The 23,261-nt window shown below is 52.9% G+C and overlaps 1 protein-coding gene across 5 annotated transcripts in view; it reads left to right on the top strand.

The window, feature by feature from the left end:
- The window catches only part of HM13 (histocompatibility minor 13), a 39,483-nt gene that overhangs the window by 6,449 nt on the left and 9,773 nt on the right, over positions 1-23,261 (top strand). For 3 of the 5 annotated variants that reach the window (XM_026503222.4, XM_026503225.4, XM_026503224.4), the window contains exons 2-9: positions 2,732-2,830; positions 7,775-7,857; positions 12,831-12,919; positions 14,593-14,732; positions 14,817-14,942; positions 16,167-16,224; positions 19,369-19,452; positions 22,863-22,899. In XM_026503222.4, coding sequence (XP_026359007.1) covers positions 2,732-2,830; positions 7,775-7,857; positions 12,831-12,919; positions 14,593-14,732; positions 14,817-14,942; positions 16,167-16,224; positions 19,369-19,452; positions 22,863-22,899 — 716 coding nt within the window. The remainder of the gene's footprint in view (positions 1-2,731; positions 2,831-7,774; positions 7,858-12,830; positions 12,920-14,592; positions 14,733-14,816; positions 14,943-16,166; positions 16,225-19,368; positions 19,453-22,862; positions 22,900-23,261) is intronic. The other 2 variants (XM_026503223.4, XM_026503227.4) reach the window with 1 other exon arrangement.

Genomic DNA, 23,261 nt, shown 5'->3' with positions numbered 1-23,261 from the left:
ATGCAAAAGTCATAGAATCCTGGGGCGCCTGGGTGGCTCAGTTGGTTAAGCGTCTGCCTTCAACTCAGGTCATGATCTCAGCATCCTAGGATCAAGCCCCACAGCGGGCTCCCCGATCAGTGGTGAGTCTGCTTCTCCCTCTCCCGCTGTCTCTCCCGCCCCCTGTGTGCGTGCACTCTCTCTCTCTCAAATAAATAAAATCTTTTAAAAAAAAATTAGTAGAATGCTGAAACTCGTCATACAGTTGAGATTGAGGCTCAGAGAGAGAGAATAACATTCCTGGGCCCCACGGCCGGGAAGAGGCAGAGCTGGAGGTCGGGCTGGGCTTTCTGACATCACGGCCCTCTCCCACCCACTGGGCGCACATACTGGGTATCACAGCAGCATATGTCTTATTTGGTCACTTGTCACGCTGTATCGTGAGCTTCGGTTTACATGTCAGGGTCTTGGCCGGCCTCCCTGTGGACTCTTTGAGATTAACAGCTGTCTAACTTAGCATTTGTGCCTCTGTTCCTGCTACACGGGACATACATTGAATTTGTGGAGGTACACAGAGGGGTGGAGAAATTTTCCCAAGCCCCACAGCACACTGCTGCCGAAAGCAAAAACCCAGGGCTGGAGGAGAAGGAGGGAGAGAACCCTGCCTCTGTGCGTCAGTACTGCTCACCTGCCCCACCCCTTCCTCCCAGCAGAGTCACCCTGGGTACTCCAGCAAGGAGGGGCTCCCTCCCAGCCACCTCAGTCAGGCATATGTTGGGGTTCGCCACGGTACTTTATTATCTGCCAGGCTGTTTCGCATCCCATATCTCCTTTGGTTGAAGTCTCTTGGCCCTTTTAGAGGTAAATAAAGCTAGAGATTGTAATCTTGTTTGACAGATGAGTAAACCGAGACTCCGAGAGCAAAGCATTTGCCTCGGTCACCCAGCAAGCCATTAATAGAGCACCGAGGACCTTGTTTATACTTTACGTGTATCATTTGCACATGTGTGAATTTTATCTTAGGAAAAATTCCCAGAAGTGGAATCTCTTGGTCAAAGGTATATGCACTTGTGATTTTGACAAATATTGTCAACATGCTCTCTGCAGGAAGACCAGTTTACCTTCCTGAAGGTACCAAGGGTCAGCACCTGTTTCCCCGTAGCCTGACCAGCTCAGTCTGTTACCCGGTGTGGGGACTTTTGCTCTTCTGATAGACAAGAACTGAAATCTCAGTGTACTTCAACTTGAACTTCTCTTATCAAGAGTGAGGATGAACATTTTTGCCTGTGACTAAGAGCTCTCTGTGGTGCCTGCTCTGTGAACCTTTTCTGTGTCCTTGGGCATGTGCAAATTACAGTTTGATGCACCTGCTGAGTTGCCCTCCCCAAAAGGCTGGACCAGTTTGTACTAAAGCCAACAGTGTGTGCCCATCCCAGCTCCCCGCCCCAGCTCCATTTCGTGGCCACTTCATGGGCTTACTGCTCTCTGCCCCCATCTCCTTCCCGTTCTGCAATTTTCCTTCCATCCTTGGGCAGAAGGTCTGCCTGACCCGAAATCTGCCCTCTCCCGGCAGCTTCCCCTTTAGCATGTCTTGTCCTGTTGGTCTTCAAGAGGCAGCTGTGAGCCAAAAAAATTAATGAGGCTCTGCCGCTGAACATGGGCAGGGATGCTGGTGCCTTATTCACAGGACAGACATCGTGATGGTGGACCCTCAGGCATTGTGATGAGCCTGTGGAGAGAGCTTCACTTTGACTGGAGCAGAAGTCTCATCTGTCATTACCAGGACCTCTGGTAGCTAGGATATAAATAGAATAGACCTATAAAACACAGGGGGAATTGCAGTGGGAGAGTAGGCTTAGCCCAGTGGGAAATCTGGGAATGCTTCATGGCAGTGGCATTGACCAGGTCCTTGATGACTAAGGATTCTGCGTAGCAGAGAAAGCATGGCGAGAGCGTGATGATCTCGAAAGCTTTCATCTCTGTTTTTTAATATAAATTCAAACCAGAATTATACTACCATGGATGGGTTCTCATTAGAAAGTTCTCTGGCAGGAATTCTATGAAGTTGATGAAATCCCTATGCTGTGCTGTCGCTCCACTCCCAGTTTTTTCCTTTTTTAAAGTGCTGAAATTATTTTGACTACATTCAGGTTTTTTCATGTAAATATTTATCCTCTGTCATGTCTTCACCCAAAGCACATTGTCGCCAACTATAGCATCTGCCATTGTGGATGTAATTGTGGCTTTTACTCTTACCAGATTCGGTTTTCCCAGTCGGATTTCTTACGTGTACGTTTTGTCAGGATTTGCTTCTCCTTGCGGTCGGTGTCTTCCCATGTAGTTTACGTTGCTGTCAGTTTTATCCGTTGGTGGTTTGTGTCTACTCATACTTACTGGATAACAAATTCATCATGCTTACCTGGTAGCTAATCCATAAGGAAACTGGGAATGGTTCTCGTGAGGTCTAGGGCTACCCTGTTGCACAGTTTCCAGGGTTTTCTCTCAGTTATTACATGCTGTAACTGCCTCTGCCCTCGCTCTTCTCTCCAGATCTGCCCCCACGTGCGCTCTCGGGGTCCACATGGCCCCAGTGGCAGAACGGCAGATGGAGCATCTCCCCCGGGATGGGCAGAGGGGACCACGCTGCCAAAGCCTGGGGTCAGGAGGATGTGGAGGGGCAGATGAGTGAGCTCCAGCGCCTAGAGGCCAGAACCGCACCCCTAATCACAGTCCCCTTTTTTATCTGCTCTAGAACGCCTCGGACATGCCTGAGACGATCACCAGCCGGGACGCTGCCCGGTTCCCCATCATCGCCAGCTGCACGCTCTTGGGGCTCTATCTCTTTTTCAAAGTAAGTCCTTTGCCACCTGTTGTGTCATTTGGTTTCAGTAACTTTATTTTGTTTTGTTTTATTTTTCCCATCACAGGAGATATGCATGTTCATTTGTAGAAAATAAAGAGCAAGGGGGGGAAAAAAGTCCTAATAATTCACCTCTAGACCGACTACACAGAGATAACCACCGATGGCATTCGGGACTCTTTCCCATAGTCATTATTTCTTTTCTCCACCTGGCTTTTTTGTTTCGTTTTCATGATACAGTTTTGGTTGCGTTGTACTGTTTATGCTGGGATGGGGTCTAGCTTGTGTCTCCAGTACGCCTCTACCATACTAATTGCCTTTTTTTTTTTAATTTACCGAGGTTTATTTTCCCAATAAAAGTTACACAGGCTCAGTGTTGAAAACGTGGAAAGCACAGAAAAGTAAAAAGGGGAAAACAACAGTGATCCAAAACCCCACTACCAGAGACAATCACAGGTTCCCTTTGGAGGTGTGTCCTTGCGCTGCTCTCCCGGTGCATGGTTTCTCTGTAGCTGTGGCCACGTGGCGTACTCAGTTTTGTAGCTGCTGCTTTCACTCCCCATTAATAACATCATAAGCATTCTCTCATGTTACTGCAAACTCTTCTGAAGCTTTTCTTTTTTTTTTTAATATAACACGTACTATTTTCTGATTATGAAAGTAAGATATGCAAAAAAATTAAAGGGAGGGGAAGATCTCAAAGTGGGGAAAAATAATACAAAGGTAACAATCACTATTAACGTTTGGGCATGTCTCCTTTCAGGGTTTTAATAAGCATGCTTTTCACATAATTATAGTCTTATCCTAGCTATAGTGTTGTGTCTTTCGTTTTGCACTCGTGCCTCACAAGCGCTTTTTCCCTGGGCACTGAAAAGCCCTCAAGGACGACTTGAATTCACATGTTAAAAACACAGGTAGATGGCAGAAAAAAACGTTTTCAATCTCAGGCAGGGTGTAAATGAGCCATAATCTTCTCCCCAGTGTAGTTTCTTGTGAGTCTTATGCATAGATCTACATTTATGTTAATATTTAAAAACAAATATATGTATGAGATACAGGATTTTTACCGGAGAGCTATGTTTTATATTGACGCACTCACGTCTGCCTCGTTCTTCTTAACACCTGCCTGTGGCCCTGTTCCATGGCTGTGCCCTGAGGGCTGCCTAGTGCCGGAATATCACAGCAGTGCTGCCGCGAGCACCGGGCACGGTGTCTTGCCTGGGCCCGTATCTTCAAGTGTACCTGCAGTAGGAGGACCAGGTCACGTAACATCTCCGTTTGTAATTTGAACAGATAGTACCAAATCCCCACGAAAGGTGGCACCCGTTTCCATTTGCCCTGATAGTTGGGAGTTGGCAGGCTGCCCTGCACTCTCACAGGCATTGAGTAGCGTCAGAATTCCTTACTTTTACCGGTCTGTGAGCGAGTCACAGCATAATATAACACCTGTTTCCTGTCCCATCACTCCCTCATTGTTGGATCAGAACTACACTTCTTAGTGGCTTCAGAATCCCCCCAAGGGCAGATTGACCACAGCTCACCTCCAGCATCTCCCTCATTTTAAACAGAAGTCATCTCAACTTTTACTCTTACAAATGAGAGTGCGTCAGATAACGTTAGGTATGCACTGATTTTTTTTTCCCCTGAACCTTGGGTGAAGAGTTGAATTTATTCCATGCTCTGGTTCATAGCACACCATCATCAGTCCATGCCAGGTGCCCCTTCACCCCTAGTGCCCGCCTTCATCTCCCACCTTCATTTCCGTCTCCACGAGAAGCACCTGCTCTGATGCGTTGGCTTTGTCTTCAGATGTGTGTCTCCTTGTAAAACGTATGGTATGAGCATATCTGTGTCTGCTGAGAGTCCAGCCTCCATAGATAGAGCTGTGCAGTACATCTGTCTGCTTTTTCTCCCCCCCGTACTTTTGAGATCTGTGGCCGTCTGTACATCTAGCCCATTGCCTCCAACTTGGCTTTTGGCAGATATGTCTCAGGTCTGCGCTGTGCTGACTGCCAGGGATACATACCCAGGCCCTTGCCTCAAGGCCTTCCAACATTTTCAGTACTTAGGATTCATTCCTTCAGTTAGGTTCCCTCAGAAAGAAGTTTCTGGCAGTGGAGGGTATGAGCATTTTTCTTGAAGGCACTGGATGCTCAGCCTGTCCCCTTCTCCAGGCAGGTAAGCCCCTGCCTGCCTTGCGCCAGAGGACACCGCATACCTCTTGCCTCTGTCTCTAGAGGGTCCACACTGAGATTTCTGAGAAGAGGCTACCTGGACCACACAGCCGACAGATTCCTCCCAGACTCCAGGCGGGCGGCTTGTTGATTGGTTTGCCGAACGGCGGTATCCCTCAGCCCCTTTCCTCCTCTCCCCCCAGGTGGGACATTTCTCAACACCCTGAAATTTACCTTAGCCCACCTCATTCAAAACTGATTGCTTTGAGACAGCTTATAAAAATTATACGCAGCAGTATAAGTAAAAGAATTAAAGGAAGAAATTGGAGTGAAAGAGAAAATTAAAGTAGGATAAAACGAAGCCTTGGGTGAGGACCATACCCTGAGCCCAGGCTCTAAAGTGAAAGACATGTACTCTTGTCGGAGAGACTCGAATACCGGTGTGGCTCTGAGTTTCTAGCAGCTACAGCACAAAGCAAGCCAGACTTGGCGAGACTTGGCGCACAGTTCATAGGCCACACAGTCAAGCCAGCTGCTGGCTCTAAGTTGCAGCCAGAGAGATCTTCCCAAGGGCCCACGTGGAAGGAACGCTACCGAGAGGTCCACCACACTTCGTAAAACGTGGCCCCCATGCCTGCGAAATGTGTTCATAGGGCTTTTTCTTACGGTAGTCACATTCTAGGCCACTGCTTTGCTCATCCATTCATTCTGCAAACATTTACTGAGTGCCTGCTGTGTACAAGGCCCAGAGTGAGAAAAACAACTGACCACCCCTGCCCTCAAGGAGTTTCTTGTTAATTGGTGGAGATGGACACCAGTCAGTCACATGATAAATGTGAAGTTACAGTCCTGGAAAGTGCCAGAGAGGCGAGGTGTAGCACCAGGAAAGCACAGAAGAGCCCCCAGCCAGCATGAACCCCCGCTCCTGCCCTACCCCACCTCCGACAGCAACACCTCCATCTACCTCACTGCTCGGCCAGCCGCAAACCCTGCGTTCCGTCCTCCCTGCTCTTCCCATCTTCCAGCCGAGGGCAACATCCTCTATCCTCCAGACTCTGCACTACCCTCCTTACTGGGCTGTCTGCTTCCACACAGCAGCACGGGGATCCCCTCAGGCCATCCAATCACGTCACACCCTTGCCCTTGGCCTCCAGTACCGCCTGTCTCACCCGGAGGAATCTAGTTTTTCTCATGGCCCTGTAGGATCTCTCTCTCCCTCTTAACCTTCCCAGCCTCATCTCCTGACACCATCCCCTTACTCTCAGCTCTAGGCTCACAGGCCCTGACTATTCCTCACACACATAAGCAACATACCCACCTCAGGACCTTTGCACTCACCCTTCCCTCTGCCCCAAATGCTCTCGCCCTCAAATATTTTCACAGCGGCTCCCTTACTTCATTAAGGTTCTATTCCTCAACGAGGTGAGTATCTTCCCATTGGGAGGCTTTCACTGGCCACCCGTCTAAAAGAGAAGCTCTCCTCTCCTCTGTCTCCTTGCCCGGCTTTGCTTTTCTTCTGAGCACCCATCACCACTTGACAATATATTGCATATTTGTTTCTTTTGAGATTCCTTCTTCCTCGCTGGCGCATAAACTCCATGAGGGCAAGGACTTTTATGCCGTATTCCTTGCTGTATCCCCAGTGGTTCCCACAATGCCGTGCACGTAGTAGGCAGTCAGTATGTGTAAGCTGAATTAACGAGGGGTGGCTGTATCAAGGAGAGCTGCTCCGAGCTGAGAGGTGAAGAAAGAAGGGCGGCCTAGCTGAGGAAAGAATGTCCCGGGCAGCAGAAGAGCGTGTGCACAGGCCGGCTGCCTGTGGCGGGGCTGTGACACAGACACGGCCCTGCAGAAAGGCTAGTGTGGCCCCAGCATGTAGAAGGACGACCAGCGTGTTGTGAGCCACAGCTGAGAAGGTCTGCAGCGGCCATGGCAGGGCCTGAGGCCCACATGAGGGTGTGGGCCTTGAGCTTGTGAGAGCAACGTGGGCAGACAGGCGTTTAAAGAGATTCTGTAACAGCCTCCTTGAGAGTGCCCTGTGCCCCATACCACAGCACGTGGTTCCCTCCCAGCCGGAGACCCACAGGAAAGCAAACTCAGGAGAGGGTGAATGCAGAGGGAGATGACGGGGCCTTCCCCAGAGTCCAGAATTCACAGCAGTGACAGGTGGCTTTAGAGTACCTCGAGAGAGAACATTTCCCAGTTTCACTTGACAGTAAGACCGAGAAGCAGAAGGCAGGGCCTGCTGTTACAGCTTCCAGCCATCACCATGGGAAGAGTCCTCCAGAAGAACGTCGTGTGGACGATGGGGCAGGGCACAATCGGCTTATAAGTAGCATGCTTCGGGCCTTGGTGTAATGGGCTCCCTAGATTTTTGAGCAGGGAGAAGGAACCTTGGAAGAGTGCATTCTGAGGTTCAGATGGCTCCCTTGGGACGCCGCACTCAGGACTGTCCTCCCCCATGATTCCATGCCAGGCCTCTGAGCACAGACGCCATATTGCGTGTCTGCAGATGGTGGAGCCACCAGGCACAAATACACAGACTCCTTTGGGTGCGCTTCCGGGGGCCTGAGGTCCCTCCCTTTTCTTCTGTAGCCACAGAAGCTAGAAGGCCCCTAGCGCTGTCTGAGAGTCTTCCTGCCACCGTTCCCTAGCTCCAGAGGGATGAGACCAACCTCCAGAAGAGAAGCGGGGACTCTGGTTTCCTCATAGCCACTGGCAACCCTGACTTCCTGTTTCTTTTTTTTTATTTCTGCCTCAGATATTCTCCCAGGAGTACATCAACCTCTTGCTGTCCATGTATTTCTTCGTGCTGGGGATCCTGGCCCTGTCCCACACCATCAGGTCAGAAGGCATCTCTGCAACATTTGAAGCAGCTTTGTCAGGAGCCAGTACAGGGTCTTGGATGAGAACATGACCTTTGGCGTCATTCAGAGCCAGGTTTGAATCCTGGCTGTAAAACACGAGGGCATCTTTCCCCTGTGGTACACCGTGGACGACCTAGAACAAGAACCGTAGCCTCTGTGGGACGCAGTTTCCTCACAAGGACTGATAAGAGTATCCAGTGGGTGTTCCTCCACCACGGTTGTTGGGAAAGTTATTTGTCGCGGTGCTGAGATGGGGAGTACCAGTGCCACCTGCCAGGTGTCGTAGGCTGCTGGGCACCAAGCGCTCAGCCTGGCTTCTCGCGCATGAGCTTATTTCCTAATGAGAGCGAGGCAGTGAGTATAGTGAGAAGTTAGGTGTGCAGCCTCTGGAATTTGATGACCTGAATTTGAATCCAGACTCTGCTACTTAATAGCCCAGTGACTTCGGGCAAGTCACTTAATATCTCTGGCCTCAATTTCCTCAGCAGAACGTGGAGGAAAATAATCAAACCTTCCTTGTGGGTCATGGGGGAAAGCTTTTAGCCCAGTATCTGGCACCTAATGTGTCTAATAACTGTTAACTGTCATTGTTACTATTACTTCCTGTGCTAACCTGCCAGGTAACTTCAGGAGGTTAGCTTTTGCTTTTAATCCTGTTAACTTTGCAAACTGAAGCTCAAAGAGATTAAGAAATTTGCTAGGATCGCACAATGGATAAGCAGCAGAGCCAAGATTCAAACCCAGGTCGAAGTGGCCCCAGAGCCATCTTCCCACTGCCACCCTGCTGGGACGGCCACATGCTTGTGTGTGTTCAGTGGGGATAAAGGACTGCAGCCGGGGACCCTCGGGGTGTTGCTGTTAGCGCCGTGGACAGGCCAGTTCTCCATGCGTTATAAACATTTGGCATTCCCTGGCCCTGCTTACTAAATGGGAGTTGCGTCCCCAGTCCCCCCCAGCTTGTGACTGCAATAGTGTCCCCGGTGTTTCCATCTGGCCGCTTGAGGTGGTCCAGTGTCAGGTTGAGAACCGCTGACCATGAGGTAGCCAGCAGACCAGGGAGGTTCCCAGAAGGAAGGAACACAGCTTAAAGTCAGCTTTGAAGGGTGGGAAACCTGGAAGAGGCACGAAGGAGAGGGGGAAGCCAGGAGCTAGAAGGTCTGTGTGCAGTGAAGGCGCAGTCGGGATCTTTCTGCAGTAGTCAGAGCGAGAGGAAGAGAGGAAGCGCCGGGCCTGCTCACAAGAGACATCGAAAGCCAGTTGAGCTTGGCCTTGTTGCTCTGGGCACGCTGGCAGGGCCGCGTGGTGCTCGAGCGTCGGTTTAAGAGACAGCTGGCCCTGGGACCAAGGCCTGGCTCTGCCAGCTCTGTAATTTGTGTAAGCTTCTCAAGCCCTCTGAGCATCAGTTCTGTAAAATGGAGACACTACGAGCACCTCCTCACTGGGGCGTGGAAGGATCTGGTGAGCCACGGCTATAGCATGCCCGGAGCACAGTGCCCAGCACACCGTGACGTGCTTCTGGTCCAAGGTCCCACAGCTGGGACTGAGTTCAGTGTTGTCTTCAACTCTACCTGCCCTTTACCATAAAATCTTGTCCTGGCCGTCTTACAAGAATTTCAGTCCAGCCCCCTATCCTAAAAAATGAAGGCCCGGAGAATCGACCTGAGTGACTCGGACGTAGCAAGATGGTGGCAGACCCAGCCTCAAAGGGCAGACCTCTCTATCTGATGGATCTGGGTGGGGTGGGGTGGGGTGGGGGTAGTCGCTTCCAGGCACTGGGACCCCTCCTTCCCCATGCAGATTACAATCGCCCCCCCCCCCCAATTCTCGTCCATCCCACCCCTGGATCTGTGAGAGGCTTGAGATTTCCAGGCCTCCCCGTGGCCCAACCGCCACCTCAGAGAACCCGATGTATTTTGTCACTGTCTTTTAACTAATTCATAATTTTAACTGGTAAAAATTATTGACAGAAATAGAACAAAATCAACTGAAATGGCACATGGTGAAATATATTAGTGACTAAAACTTAACAGAAGAATCATTTTCTTGATAAAATTTAGAGCACAGTATTTGACCTGGGAAAATCAGACCTCATAAACACAACGGATGACCATGGGCAGAAGGGGCGCTCACTACACAGCGTCAGAGCTGTCCTGTAAAAAATTTCTTATGGACCAAAAATGGGAGGGATGAGAGAAATGGCTTTGAAAACTTTACATGGAAAAGAACTGAATCAGATGCACATAATTTTAGCAAAAAGGGAGGAAGGCGTAATTTAATCATGTTATTTAGAAAGCTGTGCCAAAAATTAAATTTATTTTTCTCCTTCAGTCAAATGTGAGTTTTCTGAAATACTTTCTCAAAAAAAGCCTACAGTTTAGTTAGGATTTCCATGAGCTGTTTATAGCCACAAACTTGGAGTCAGACCTCCATCAGGATCCAAACCAGAGGGTCTGAAGGTGGGATTCGGGGAAGGTGAGGCTCTGAGGGGTCGTGTGACCACTAGGATTCACAGCTGGTGGGGGCAGAGGGGGTTTTGAGCCCAGGTCTGTCTGACTTCATGGCCCATGTTCTTCCCAGTTTGGTGAGAAAGAAGGGGAAACAGATTGTAGAGGGTGCCCCGCCCAGCAGTCCTGCGGTCCCCAGAGGACTAGGGGGACAGACCTGCTGAAGGGCCGGAAGAGCCCGGCCCTGAGCCACGTCAGCCCCAAGTGGGGATTCTTTTGGACCCTTCCACCCCTGCCGCCACCCCCTGCTGCCTGCCTCCACCTTGTACAGCCACCAAGACTTCCAAGCCCATGCCAGAACCCGTCCTGCCAAGGGAACCTCAGCTTATTTTTATCATCTCTGAGCTCACACCCCATCCAGCTGACCTTTAGAGGGATAAGGGCCCGTAAGGCCAAAATCTGCCACCCCAGGAAGAAAAGGTCAGTTTTATCAACCCTTGCTTTCCACTCCCAGGGGAGAAGGGCACTAGGATGTGGTTTTCCAGCAGGAAGCAGTGACCTTTAGGTTTGATGGGAGCCATTGAGGGCCGGAAAGAATCTCTGCCTGCTGCAGAAGTCTGCATTCAGAGCGGTCAGCAAGCGCTTACGGCTGCCTCCCAGGCACCAGGCCTGCGTGGGTGGGGTGAAGGTGGTGAGACAGGACCCCTACTCTCTCAAGTTCAGGCTCACCAGCCAGCTTGCTTGACTCTTGCCCTGTGTTATCCAGCAGCTCTTCGTTGCTCGGGGTAACAGGTCATCAGTCTGGAGACTTCTTACCTCAAGTCAAAGCGACAGTTAAGCTTACAGGCTGCCAAGCATTCATTTCATCCTCTTAATGACTAAAAGGAAGATATACTGTAGTGTTCCAGAGGAAACAGTGGCACAGAACAGTTAAGTCATTTTCCCAAGATCACGCAGCTTATCAGTGGTAGAGTCAGGATTTGAATCCAGAAAGTCTGGCTCCAGAGTCCGTGCCCCGAGTCACTGTGCTCTGCTGGTTCAGAAGCTAAGCATCAAGCTCCCAAGGAAGAGGCCAGCCTGCAGCGAAGGGCTTAGCTCCTCAGGCCTTTCTCTGCCTCTGCCCACACGCTCTGGCTTCAGGCTCTCCCAAAAGGGATTCAGCAAACTGAGCTGAAAGTAGCTTCCAGCCTCATCTGCCCCAGCTTCTGCCCCCACTTCTTCAGAGCCCTCCTGTGGAAGCCCCTCCCGGCGCCATCCTCGTGCCCGCTGCACTTCTGTTCACAAAGCTCTCCTTCGTGCCGCAGCCCTGCAGACAGGGAAGCTGTTCGACAAGTGGGGAAGGAGGCCCTGAAATAGTTCTTAACTCCACGTCTCCTTTCTCCAGCCCCCAGGGTCTTAGAAAGGGAGCTCCCTTTCCCTGCCTTGGGTACCTCACTGCTGTGCCCTGGGTACCTCTTGGCCTGCCTCCGTTTACCTACCAGTTGGGAGCACCATTCTGGATTTGCCCACCTCATCAGTCATTGTCAGTCTGATCCGCTGTTGCCAGATGCTTTTGAGCTCAGGCTCTGGACAAGCGCCAGTGCTGATGGAAGCCCAGAGTTCTTACACCCCACCCAGTTGTGGGTCCAGAGTTGGGCTAAGCCTCTCCCCTCCCTTCTCGCCTATCTTCGCGCAGCCGTTTGAGACAGGTGGTATTGTTATCCCCGTATACAGCTGAGGAGATGAGCCACTAAAGTGACTTGCCCAAAGCCACACCAGCGGTGTGGCTTCTGGGCTGAGCTGCCCCAGGGCCAGGCTGGGCCAGGAGGCCCTGATTTGCTAATCTTTTTCTGAAGATGATCTAGAAAAGAAAGTTTCTGTTCCCTGCCTGGCCAAGGCATAGAGTATGCTGGGTATTCAGAGACCATTTTTCCAGAGATGAGGCTAAGCCCATCCTGAGCAACAGAGGCCTCGTGGAAGGGAGGAATGAGAGGGTCACCTCCCACCTGCACCTTAGGGCTGTGATTCTTCTAGGTGATTGAGTCCAGCTGAGTTTATGAAAGATCTCAGGCCTAACAAGTCATGGCGTGGGGGGTAGGCAGTAACCATCAGGTCATCTGACTTGGTAAGTCTAGGATTCTAGAGAGTCGAGGAATACGCATTCTTGACGATGGACTCTCAGAGACAGTGCACGGACCAGGCTTTGGCATCCATTCCTGTTCTAAAACTGCATTTTACGTGGATGTCTGGCCCTGCTTTGTTTCTTGGATGATAACCGAGAGGCAATGTGGAAGCACTAGGATTCCAGAGACCTGTGTTTGAGTCTCAGCTGAGATGGGGAGTCACCCCTGGGCAGTCACTTACTCTCTGTTTCCATCTGCGAAATAGGGCTGATAAGTCCTCCCCGTCAGGGCAGCTGTGCGGGTGCCGGGAGGAAAGAGCTGTGAATGGGTGCTTCTGGGATGGGTTGGGGCTGCAGTTGCCCGTGGGGGTCCTGTTTGCCAACCTGCTTTGTCTTTCCTTCCAGCCCCTTCATGAATAAGTTTTTTCCAGCCAACTTTCCAAATCGACAGTACCAGCTGCTCTTCACGCAGGGCTCTGGGGAGAACAAGGAAGGTCAGTGCTGCCCGCTTTCCCTTGCCTTGGGGATCTCTCACCCCCTTCCCCTTTGTCTCCAGTATCGGGGCTCTTCAACAAAGCAAGGGATGGAAAAGGTGGGCTCTGCAATTACATTGCCTGGCTTCCCACCCCCGCTCTGCCACTGCCTACACTGCCTACACGGGGGACTCTGGGTGAATGCCTTTACTCCTCCGAGCCTTGGGTGTTTTCGTTTTTATTTCATGTGTAGAATGAAAATGATCCATCTAGTACCTCCCTCATAGATATGTTGTTAGGATGGGAGTCCGTGATGAGGGGAGCACTCAGCACACAGCCTGGCTCGTGGTAGGGAGCACCCGATAACGGTGGCTGGCGTACCTCCTTGTGTTATACCTGTTTTTAATGTGATGGCTCTCCCACCTAAGACTTGGAAAGGGGGTTCTTTGATTTAAAAAAAAAAAAATGAAAACTCTGGGACCTTGGGGAATGCCTGGGCTTTGGGGGTTTGTTCGAGTATGCGTTCTAGTGCTGTAACAGTATTGGCAGTGACTTGACCAGATGAAAAGTATTTCTTGCATAAAAGTCTGAGCTTGTGAACGTCACTCTCTCTCTTATGGGTGCCTGCCACATTCTGCCTTATTCCTAAAGAGTGGTGACTTTAAGTCATTCCTTTTTGCATTTCGAGTGCGTCTGTGCCCAAGAGGTGATTGTTGAATTTAAAAAAGGAAAAAAAGTGCTAAGCTTGCACCACGGAATCTTTGAGAGCCAAGGCTCCGTCTGTCTTATGCTCTGTCACACGCGGGTGGCCCTTAGGCCCAGGATGGTGTACCATCACCATGTCACAGGCCCACTTAGCTACAGCGCAAGCCAGAAGATGTGGCTGTGAGCTGACTGGCTTCACATCCAGTTAAAAGTCACCAAGGTGCTTCCTGAAACCAATACTACACTCTATGTTAACTAACTTGAATTAAAACCAAAAAAAAATTCCCCAGGGTGCTGTTACCACAGAGGAGAGAACAAAAATTGGGGCCAACCGACAGTCCGTTCCACTCTGGAATCTGAAAGAAATGGCTGTGCTCTGTAACCCTGGGCGAGCCCCACCACCTTCCTGGGCTTCCTCACTAGGAAACTTGGAAGTGATGGAGAATGGCTGTAAGAGGAATGTCTACCACAGGGCCCCCTACAGGAGCACGCAGGGACTCCTTCCTGCTTTTTCTCCAGGCCTCCAGCTCTTACCTTCTTCCTCTTCCTCCTTTGCTGGTGATGTAGGGTTGCGAGCAATCTTCTTGATTTCCTTTGGTGGCAAAATAGGAAGACTGCTGAATGGACCGGGACCTAGCTAAAGACCTGGGCTCAGTAGCAGCTGGCACTGATGGGGCACCCACTGTGTGCTAGGCACTGTGCTGAGTGCTCTGTGAGACCCATCTCACTTGCTCCCCAGAGCAGCCCTATCGGGGAGGTGCTACAGTCCCCTTTATACACAGGAGGAGACTGAAGCTCAGAGAGGGAACTGCCTCCCCCAAGGTCACCCAGCTACAAATGCAGAGTCTGTGCTTCCAACACCACAGACCACCTCCCACTGACCCTGCGCCAGGCCTCCAGTCCCTCCTGTAGGAAGTCGGGGGGGAGGGTTGCTGGGGAGGCTCTGACGGTGCCCACAGCCATGCCCTCCTCCGTCCAGGGGCTGACAGGTGGGAGGGGCAGCCCCGCCCCGGGGAGTGGACTTACCCGGCCTCTCTGCCCAGAGATCATCAATTATGAGTTTGACGCCAAGGACCTGGTATGCCTGGGCCTGAGCAGCATTGTTGGCGTCTGGTACCTGCTGAGGAAGGTGAGGAGCCAGGGCCTGGGGCAGCATGAGGGGACACGGGAGCAGGGCAGGCAGACAGCCCGTCTCACTCCCGCCTTTCCCCAGCACTGGATTGCCAACAATCTCTTTGGCCTGGCCTTCTCCCTTAATGGGGTGGAGCTCCTGCACCTGAACAACGTCAGCACCGGCTGCATCCTGCTGGGCGGACTCTTCATCTATGACGTCTTCTGGGTGAGTCGGCCTGGGACGCAAAAGCCCCCTTGCCAGGCGCCTGGCTGGCTCAGTTGGTAAAGCGTCTGCCTTCGGCTCGAGTCATGATCTCAGGGTCCTGGGATCCAGCCCTGCATCGGGCTCCTTGCTCAGCGGGAGTCTGCTTCTCCCTCTGTGCTCTCTCTCCCTCTCAAATAAATAAAATAATCTATTTTTTTTAAGGCGGGGAGCTGGGGCGGGCCTTGCCTCCTCCGTCCCTGTCTTGCAGCAGTCATCTGATGGAAGGCAGCTGCCTCAGCCTGGAAGTCGAGACCCCAGAGCAGGTCCTCTCTGGGCCCACTTGCCCTCATCTGTGAAACGAATGAGAGAACAGATTCCCCAGGTGGCTGAGAGCCCACCCTGTGCCCCAGGCCTTCCAGCCACCCTCACTTCCTCCTGGTGGCCTGGCAGAGCTATTCCTTTCCTGTGTCTTCCTAGCAAGCAAGCTGAGACTCAGAGAAATTCAGGCAGGGGCGGTTAATGCTGATGAATGGGCGCAGCCAGGGCACTAGTCTGAGGACAGAGGCCGCCGTTGGCAGCACGCTCTGGCACACACCAGCCCTGGGCTGAGGGGCTTGCTGCGCCCACTCCCCACAGGCATGCTGAGGGATCAAGGTCAGCCTGACTTAGGCACCTTTCTCTGGCCTCAGGCAGCCTCTTTCCCCCTTTAGTGGGTGGTGCTGGAGGACTTTATCTCTTAGGGGTGGGCAGAGCCCTGAACAAACAGGAGACCTGGCCTGGGCCGTCAGAGGCCCTTTTCCAGCTTCTTCAAATAGCCCTGCTTATTGCCCAGAACCAGGAGCCCCCTGAGGTGTTCCTATGACCAATATCAGTAGCTACCTAATCTCAGCTTCCATCTGCTCTGGAACAGCTCCTCACTCCCTGCCCCTCCCTGTGGATCTCAGGCAACATTGCATCAGGAGTCCCTAGAACGGGGGCACCAGGGTGGCTCGGTCAGTTAAGCGTCTGACTCTTGGTTTCAGCTCAGGTCATGATCTCAGGGCCTTGAGGTCGAGCCCTGCATCAGGCTCCAAGCTCAGACAGGAGTCTCCTGGAGTTTGTCTGTCTCTCTCCGTCTGCCCATCCCTACATGTGCTCTCTCTCCTTTAAATAAGTCTTCAAAAAAAAAAAAAAAAGAGTTCCTAGGCAGCGTTCCTTTCCCACCTGGCCCTCACCTCCCTCCAGACTCCTGTCTTCTCCTCCTAGGTATTTGGCACCAATGTGATGGTGACAGTGGCCAAGTCCTTTGAGGCACCAATAAAATGTAAGTGACCACATCCACCGTGGGGAGCCCCTGTACTTCCACCTCGTGGCCCTTCCCCCTCGTGGTCCCTGTTTTGGTCAGTACCTCTCCCTTGGCTCTTCCCCACACATCTCTTCCTCCTCGAGGCTGTCCCGTGTCTCCAGCCTGGTTTCCTTCCCCTCTTTGATTCATCGGCTGTGTTCACACGCAGCTGCCCTCTGCCCAGGCCCTGACGTCCTGCCGCTTGGCCCCAGTGTAGTGTGATAGGGGATGAGCCAGAGGGGAGCAAGCACAGAGGGGGTGTCTAACACAGCCTGCAGCGGGGCACGCGGGGGCTCTCCAGGAAAGGAGAGTCCACACTGGGGCCCGAAGCCTCTCACCGGGTGCTTTAGCTGGCGTGGTCTGTCCCACCCCCCTCACATGGCTCAGGTTTTGTTCTTCCGGGTAGCCACCCGTTGTTGATAAAGAGGAGAAAATCCAGCGACAGGCATCTAGGCATCAGTAAGCAACGCAGAAGTGTTGTCTCTGTAGCGGGCCCATGGCAGAGCGCCTCAGCAGCGCGTTCCTGAGCGTCCCCCAGTGCGGTCACCAAGAGCTGGCTGGCTTCAGTGTCCACCCCACCATCTTCAGCATATCTGCCTGTCCCTTCAGCTCATTACCTCTTGGTCCCAAGCTGGCTGCCACAGCTCCTAGTACTGACTCCTCACCCAGCCATGTCCAGAGGCAGAGAGAGGGAACTTTGTGTCTCTCTCATTAGAGAGGGAGGTTCCCCCCACAGGCCCAAATCCAAACTGGTCATCGGCAGCGGGGGTGGAAAAGCGTGATTAGCTTTGAGTTTAAGGCTCAGACCACTGAAGAGCCCCGTTTTGGGATCATGAGTACCAAAGAAGAGGATAGAATGAGTCAGGCTGATAGCAAGGAAGAAGGGGGAGTCCTGTTGGGAAGGCCTTGGTCTTGGGAAGTGTGCACCACGGGCACTGGGCAGCCAGGGGGAGGCCGGCCTCCGAGAAGCAGGAAATAACTGTTCTCCGCAAAGTCTTGCTCTCCGCTGCTGCAGACAGGCCCCCATGAGCTGGACAGACGTTCGTGGCTACACACTGCTCCCAGGTGCTATGGTCTCAGCTCAGGGACCCCGAGGGAAACAAGCTTCTGCCAGCTTTGGTCTGAATAAACCAGTGGGCCCGTGAGCCAGGCCCTCCTGCTGAGGAGGCAAGGATCACGACGGATAGGCCTGGGTTGCTGCCCTCCCCAGTGTCTGGGAGCAGAGCGTTTGAATTGGCAGCCCCCCCAGAACCAAGGGTGTAAAGCAAGGCAGTTCTGCAGCAGGAGAACAGATGCTGGGCCAGCCAGAGCAGCAGCTCCTCCCCATGTGCCATGATAGCGGAAGCCAGCCAGGGTGCCAGGAAAGCTCTCATGAAGGATGATCATGTGTTTACCAAGGAAGCAGGGGCAGGGTGGGCCTTTGGAAGAGAGAGCAGGGCTTCAGCAAAGGGCAGAGGCAGGGAAATACACGGAGGGCCCTGGGAGCAGAGAATCAGGGAGGGAATGTGGCTGAGTTTAGGGGAGCAGCAGAAAAGAGGCCAGATTTGGGAAGCCAAGAGTATCATGCCAGGAAGCCTGGACTGCCCAGTGGGCAGTGAATGAGCCATTGGAAGGCTCTGAAGAGGGTAGTGACACTGTCATACTTGGGTTCTGGCATGGGGAGAAGGCCCATTGCCCTCCACTGCTAGCCGTAGAGCTCAAGCAGGATGGCAGAGTGGGTAAGTTGGGCTGCCTGGACTGGTGTGTCAGATCCGACACTAGCTGGTTGGGCCGCCTTAGGCAAGAGACCATTCACCTCTCTGGGCCCTAGTTTTCACCTCCACCTCTCAGAATTGAATGGTACTGGGATTGGGAAGATAGAATGCGGAGATCTGTGAATCACTGGGACTGCTTTCAGGGGGGGAAGAAGTAGGTGGGGGGGGCATCTGTGCGCTCATTAGGGAGGCACAAGCTCACCTAGAACCCCCAGTGTACCTCTGCTTACATAGTGTTGGCCAGAGCCAGGTCACGTGGCCACCCCTAGCTGGAAGGGAAGTGGGGAATTCAGGGACCAGGGTTGTCCAGATTGCCCCAGCCTTGTGCCACTTGATCCATCCCCTGGGAAGGCTGCCCCACCCAAAGTCAGAACTGGGTTAGTAAAGAAGGCATGGGGTGACCGTTAACAATGTGTGCAAATCACCTGATTCTCACCACAACTCTGTGGGGTCGGTTCTCTTATACCCTGTCACAGGTGAGAAAGCTAAGGCACAGAGCAGCTAAGTAACCTGTGCAAAGTCACAGACCAGAGCCAAGATTCAGACCCATGCAGTCTCGCCCTGAAGCCCACACCTAACTGCTCTCTGCTTACGCGGTGCTATGGAGGGGCGCCTGGGTGGCTCAGTCGGTTAGGCGTCTACCGTCAGCTCAGGTCCTGATCCCAGGGAGCCTGTTTTTCCCTCTCCCTCTGCCCCTCTCCCCCCACCCCCGTCCCTGCTTGTGCTCTCTCGCTCTCTCAAATAAAATACTAAAAAGAAAAATAGGCGCTGTGAATGAGATCCGGTTACAGCCCCCTCTTGCCATAACTGAACACAGAGGAGGCATTTCTCTCCATCTGTGTTTATCTAAACGAGTGGGTCAGCAGGATTTCTGAGTGAGGGGCTTTAAGTAAGGAGTTTGTAGGAGTGTGGCCTTTTCTCCTTCCACACATCCAGGAAGGGCTTCCAGCCCAGGCTCCCCCTGCTGCAGACAAGGGCCACCACCTGTCCCCACCCGTGCCGTCATGAGACGGAAAGCCTATTAGATGTCAGCACTGCGTGGGCTCTTTGGTCTCTTTCATCCATGTGGCTTTGGGGTCGATCCCACTTCACCGGAGGGTTCCATGGCTACCAAAGAGCACTGATGGTGTGCTGTGTGAGTTCTGGCTCAGTAAAGGCAGGCAACTTTCGATCTAGATGATCCTAGATTCTTCCCCCTCTAACCCGCTGTGGTTCCAGATGGAGACTTTGCCCTTCAACCTATCACCACCTCCACACTCCCCCCCCCTTAAATGCAGGTGTGTGAGTTTCATGCAACAGAGATGGGGGGCTGGGAGGCAGTCTGAATCAGCCTCTCACCAATTCCTCGCATCCCTGCCTCCCCCCACAGTGGTGTTTCCCCAGGACCTGCTGGAGAAGGGCCTCGAAGCAGACAACTTTGCCATGCTGGGACTCGGAGATATCGTCATTCCGGGTGAGCAGGCCGGGATGGGGGTCGAGGTGCAAGTGGTGGAGGGGCCTGAGAGGAGGCAGGGGACGAGCATGTGACGCAGCCTCGCCACTGGGAATGGGGAAGGGAGAGGCCAGGCAATTCTGGACACCCAGCCCTGGATCAGCCCAGGGTCAAGCAGCAGTCACGTGCCAGGCCTTGAGCCAGGCAGCGGGGGAACAGCGGTGAGCATGACCATCCTCACGGAGCTTCTGGTCTGACTGAACAGACATTACTCAAGAACAGGAAAAGTTAGGTGTCTGTGACAGACTGAAATACGTTCTGTGACAAGCGCATCTCCTGAGGCTTCTCACGCGCACCCGCCCCTTGCCAGTGTTTACGAGTAGTACCGGTGTGCCAGAACTGCCGAAGTCCCCGTGGTCCTCCTCTCCCGGTCCCAGCGAGAACACGCCTGTGTGTGTGGACACGGGGTGGGGGGGAGGACACCATGAGCGTGTGCTCCTGTACTCTGGCAAAGGGGTGTGTGGCACGCACTTGCTGGTCCACGTGAGCGGACCTCGGAACCGTCTACATGTGGCTGCGAGTCAGTGCACCTGGGCTCCGGGCACACAGCCCTGGGCGCCTGCAGCCTTGCCCGGCCTTGGGGCGCCAGCAGCCTAAACTACCAGTCCAAAGCCTCAGGGCAGAGCCGAGCTGCTGCTCTGTAGGTCGCTGCAGGGGCTGAGCCCGGATGTGTGCATCTGCAGATCCGGACCTGCTGACAGGTAGCCAAAGGGCACACTTGTTCCTGTAGTCCAGAGGCTCCGAGTCCAAGGATCAGAGCGCCCCTGGTGCTTGCTTAAAAGAAGAAAGTGTGGGACAAATGAAAAGCCAGCCTGTTTTTCACTCTAAGAAATGATGGCAGTTCTTTTTTTTTTTTTTTAAGATTTTATTTATTTATTTGACAGAGAGAGACAGCCAGCGAGAGAGGGAACACAAGCAGGGGGAGTGGGAGAGGAAGAAGCAGGCTCATAGCAGAGGAGCCCGATGTGGGGCTCGATCCCATAACGCCGGGATCACGCCCTGAGCCGAAGGCAGACGCTTAACCGCTGTGCCACCCAGGCGCCCCAATGATGGCAGTTCTAATATCTGAGATGGTACAGGCACTTCCATTGTGACACTTTGATTTTGTTTGGCAGTGAAGGAGAGGTTTTCTCTTTTACCAGCGAGGAAACTGAGGCTCAGAAGTAAAGGGACTTTCACAACTTCACGCACTGATAAGGGCTAAGGCTGGGCCCCAGCCCGGGTTGTCCGTCTGCAGGCATGGCCCGTAACAGCAATGATAGTAATAGGCTGGTGATGACCACAGCCGCATGGGTCAGACCCTGCTGGGTGCCCGCCGCCAAGCTGGCTGCTTCTCCTGCGTTGTCTCTTTGCTGCTCCTAGCAACCCAGTGAGGTAAAGGGTATTTCCATTTTGCAGATGAGTTAACTGAGGCTCAAAGAGACTTGCTCAAGTTCCTGGGCCCATGGGAGTATGGTCTTGAACCCAAGACTTTCCATAACTTGCAGTGCTGTGAGGCCGGGAGACGCAGCTCCATCAGAGAGAAGAAACTGAGTCCCGGAAAGTGCCCCAGCACCCCCACAGACTTCCCCAGTGTCCTTGGTGGTCATAGTTCTGGGCTTGGGGCATGCGCAGGACAACCCTGCATGTACCTACGTATCTAAGTCTTTAAGCAATTTCAGTAGCTGAAAGTCGATCGCACCCTCACAGTGCCCCAGTGATACTCTTCAAAGAATAGGCTGCTGCAGACCATTGTTTTGAAGCCCAGATGCGTAACTAGCGGTGAAAGCGCTCTGACCCCTGGATGAGTAGAACAGTTGTAAATTCGGCCGCCAGGGGGATGCTGAGTTCCCAGCTTTGTTTCCAGAAAGGCAGCGTTTGTCTTCTCTCTCCACCCACCCACTCCCTACTCACACACAATCTCAAGGTCTTCGGGGAGGACTAACTCATTTCCCAGTTTTGTTTTGTTTTTTTTAAAGATTTTATTTATTTATTTGACAGAGAGAGAGACAGCCAGCGAGAGAGGGAACACAAGCAGGGGGAGTGGGAGAGGAAGAAGCAGGCTCCTAACAGAGGAGCCTGATGTGGGGCTTGATACCAGGACTCCAGGATCACACCCTGAGCCGAAGGCAGACGCTTAACAACTGCGCCACGCAGGCGCCCCTCATTTCCCAGTTTAGAATCAGTCGTACGTGGAGGCGCCTGGCTGGCTCAGTCAGTGGAGCGTATGACTCTTGATCTCTGGGTCATAGGTTCGAGCTCCACATTGGGTGTAGAGATTGCTTAAGGATGGAATCTTTAAAAATAAATAAATAATAAAATTAGTCCTACGCTGCCAGCCAGTGCTTCTGATCAGCTCAGTGCAATTCAGCCCTTGCCCTGAGCCCAGAGCCCAGTAAGGAGACAGTCACTGATGGTTGTGGTATGTGAGCAACATCCAGAGGCCGGCCTGGCTGCTGGGTCTCGGGGAGTCTTAGGCTCTCGGCGTGTCTGGGCTGGGACCTGCAGTGCCAGGAGGAGTGCGGCGGGTGCACGGAGTTCATCACCCTCTCCTGCTCCCGCAGAGCCTCCCGATGGTCTGCCTGCTCCTGCCTCTCACTCCAGCCAAACAGTTGCCACACGGGTTGATTTCCAGATCTGTTTAGGTTGTTCCCCTGCTTGGAATTCTTCTGTGTGTTCCCTTACAGTAGAGACCCAGTTCCTCCTTGTGCCCCACAGCCCTGCGTGGCCGTCCATCCCCCGTGTCTCCTTCTCTGGGCTGCAGCCTTCCTGGCTCCTTGACGCATGCCACACCACAGCCCTTCTTCCCTCAGGACCTTTGCATGTGCTGTTCCCTCTCCCTGGCAAGTGTCACTTCCTCACAGAAGCCCTTCTTTTTCTTCCCCTCCACTCCCCCCAGTCTGGCATGTCCCCGGATATATCTTCCCATGACACAGAAAGCACCCTTTCACAGGATCTTGTATTGAATTTTGTTCCTGTTTGATCAGCATGTCTACCTCCTGTCACCTTGGTTGAGCTCTGTGGGTATGGTGATTTTGCTTCCTGTTGCCTGGTACTTAGAAGGCCTCAATAAACACTTGGGTGGATGGGCCCAGTGTGACACAGTATGGTACTGTGAGGTGCCAGGTCAGCGTGGTCCCAGACCAAAGCAAGCTCCTGGGACCTTCTTATTGTTCTAAGGAGGCCTGACGGTAGAGAGACGGGCTTTCTGCCGGCACATGGCAGTGCTGGCCCCCAGTGCCTGCTCCACGACTGAGAACACCAGCTTGGGGACCCACCTGCGTGTTAGTTCGGTGCCTGCTCCTCCCTGGCCCGGGCAGGGACTCCATCCCCAAGCCTTCCTGAGGTGCCGGCTTCCCTGCCACCATCTAACCCTGGCTCTCCGCCCACAGGGATCTTCATTGCCTTGCTGCTACGGTTTGACATCAGGTAAGCCGCTTGGAAACTCCAGCCCTCAAGCTCCATGAGTGAGGGGACTTCCTGGGTGGGGTACCCCAGGGGCTTCTCAGTGGCTTTCAGGAGCCCAGAGGAGGTAACCTGCCATCCCACTCTCCACCTGCGTAGACGGTGCAATTCTGATTTATTTGCACTTTGAAGGTTGCGTGTTCAAAGACCCTGTGGCCAAAAAGAAAAAAAAAAAAGATCACACTCCCAAGAGACTTAAACCCAGAAGGTCCTAGTGGTACTCATAGTGCTTTCTCACTGTGTGACCTTGGCAAGTGATCTGACCTTTCTGGGCTAAGGTTTCTCATTCTTAACTTCATGGTAAACAAGAGCTCCGACCTCGGCAT

This window comes from Ursus arctos, unplaced genomic scaffold (genome assembly GCF_023065955.2).
Source record: "Ursus arctos isolate Adak ecotype North America unplaced genomic scaffold, UrsArc2.0 scaffold_16, whole genome shotgun sequence".
NCBI classification, from domain to species: Eukaryota; Metazoa; Chordata; class Mammalia; order Carnivora; family Ursidae; genus Ursus; species Ursus arctos.
The sequence above is the reverse complement of the archived record's forward strand: the minus strand, read 5'-3'. Positions and strand labels throughout refer to the sequence as shown.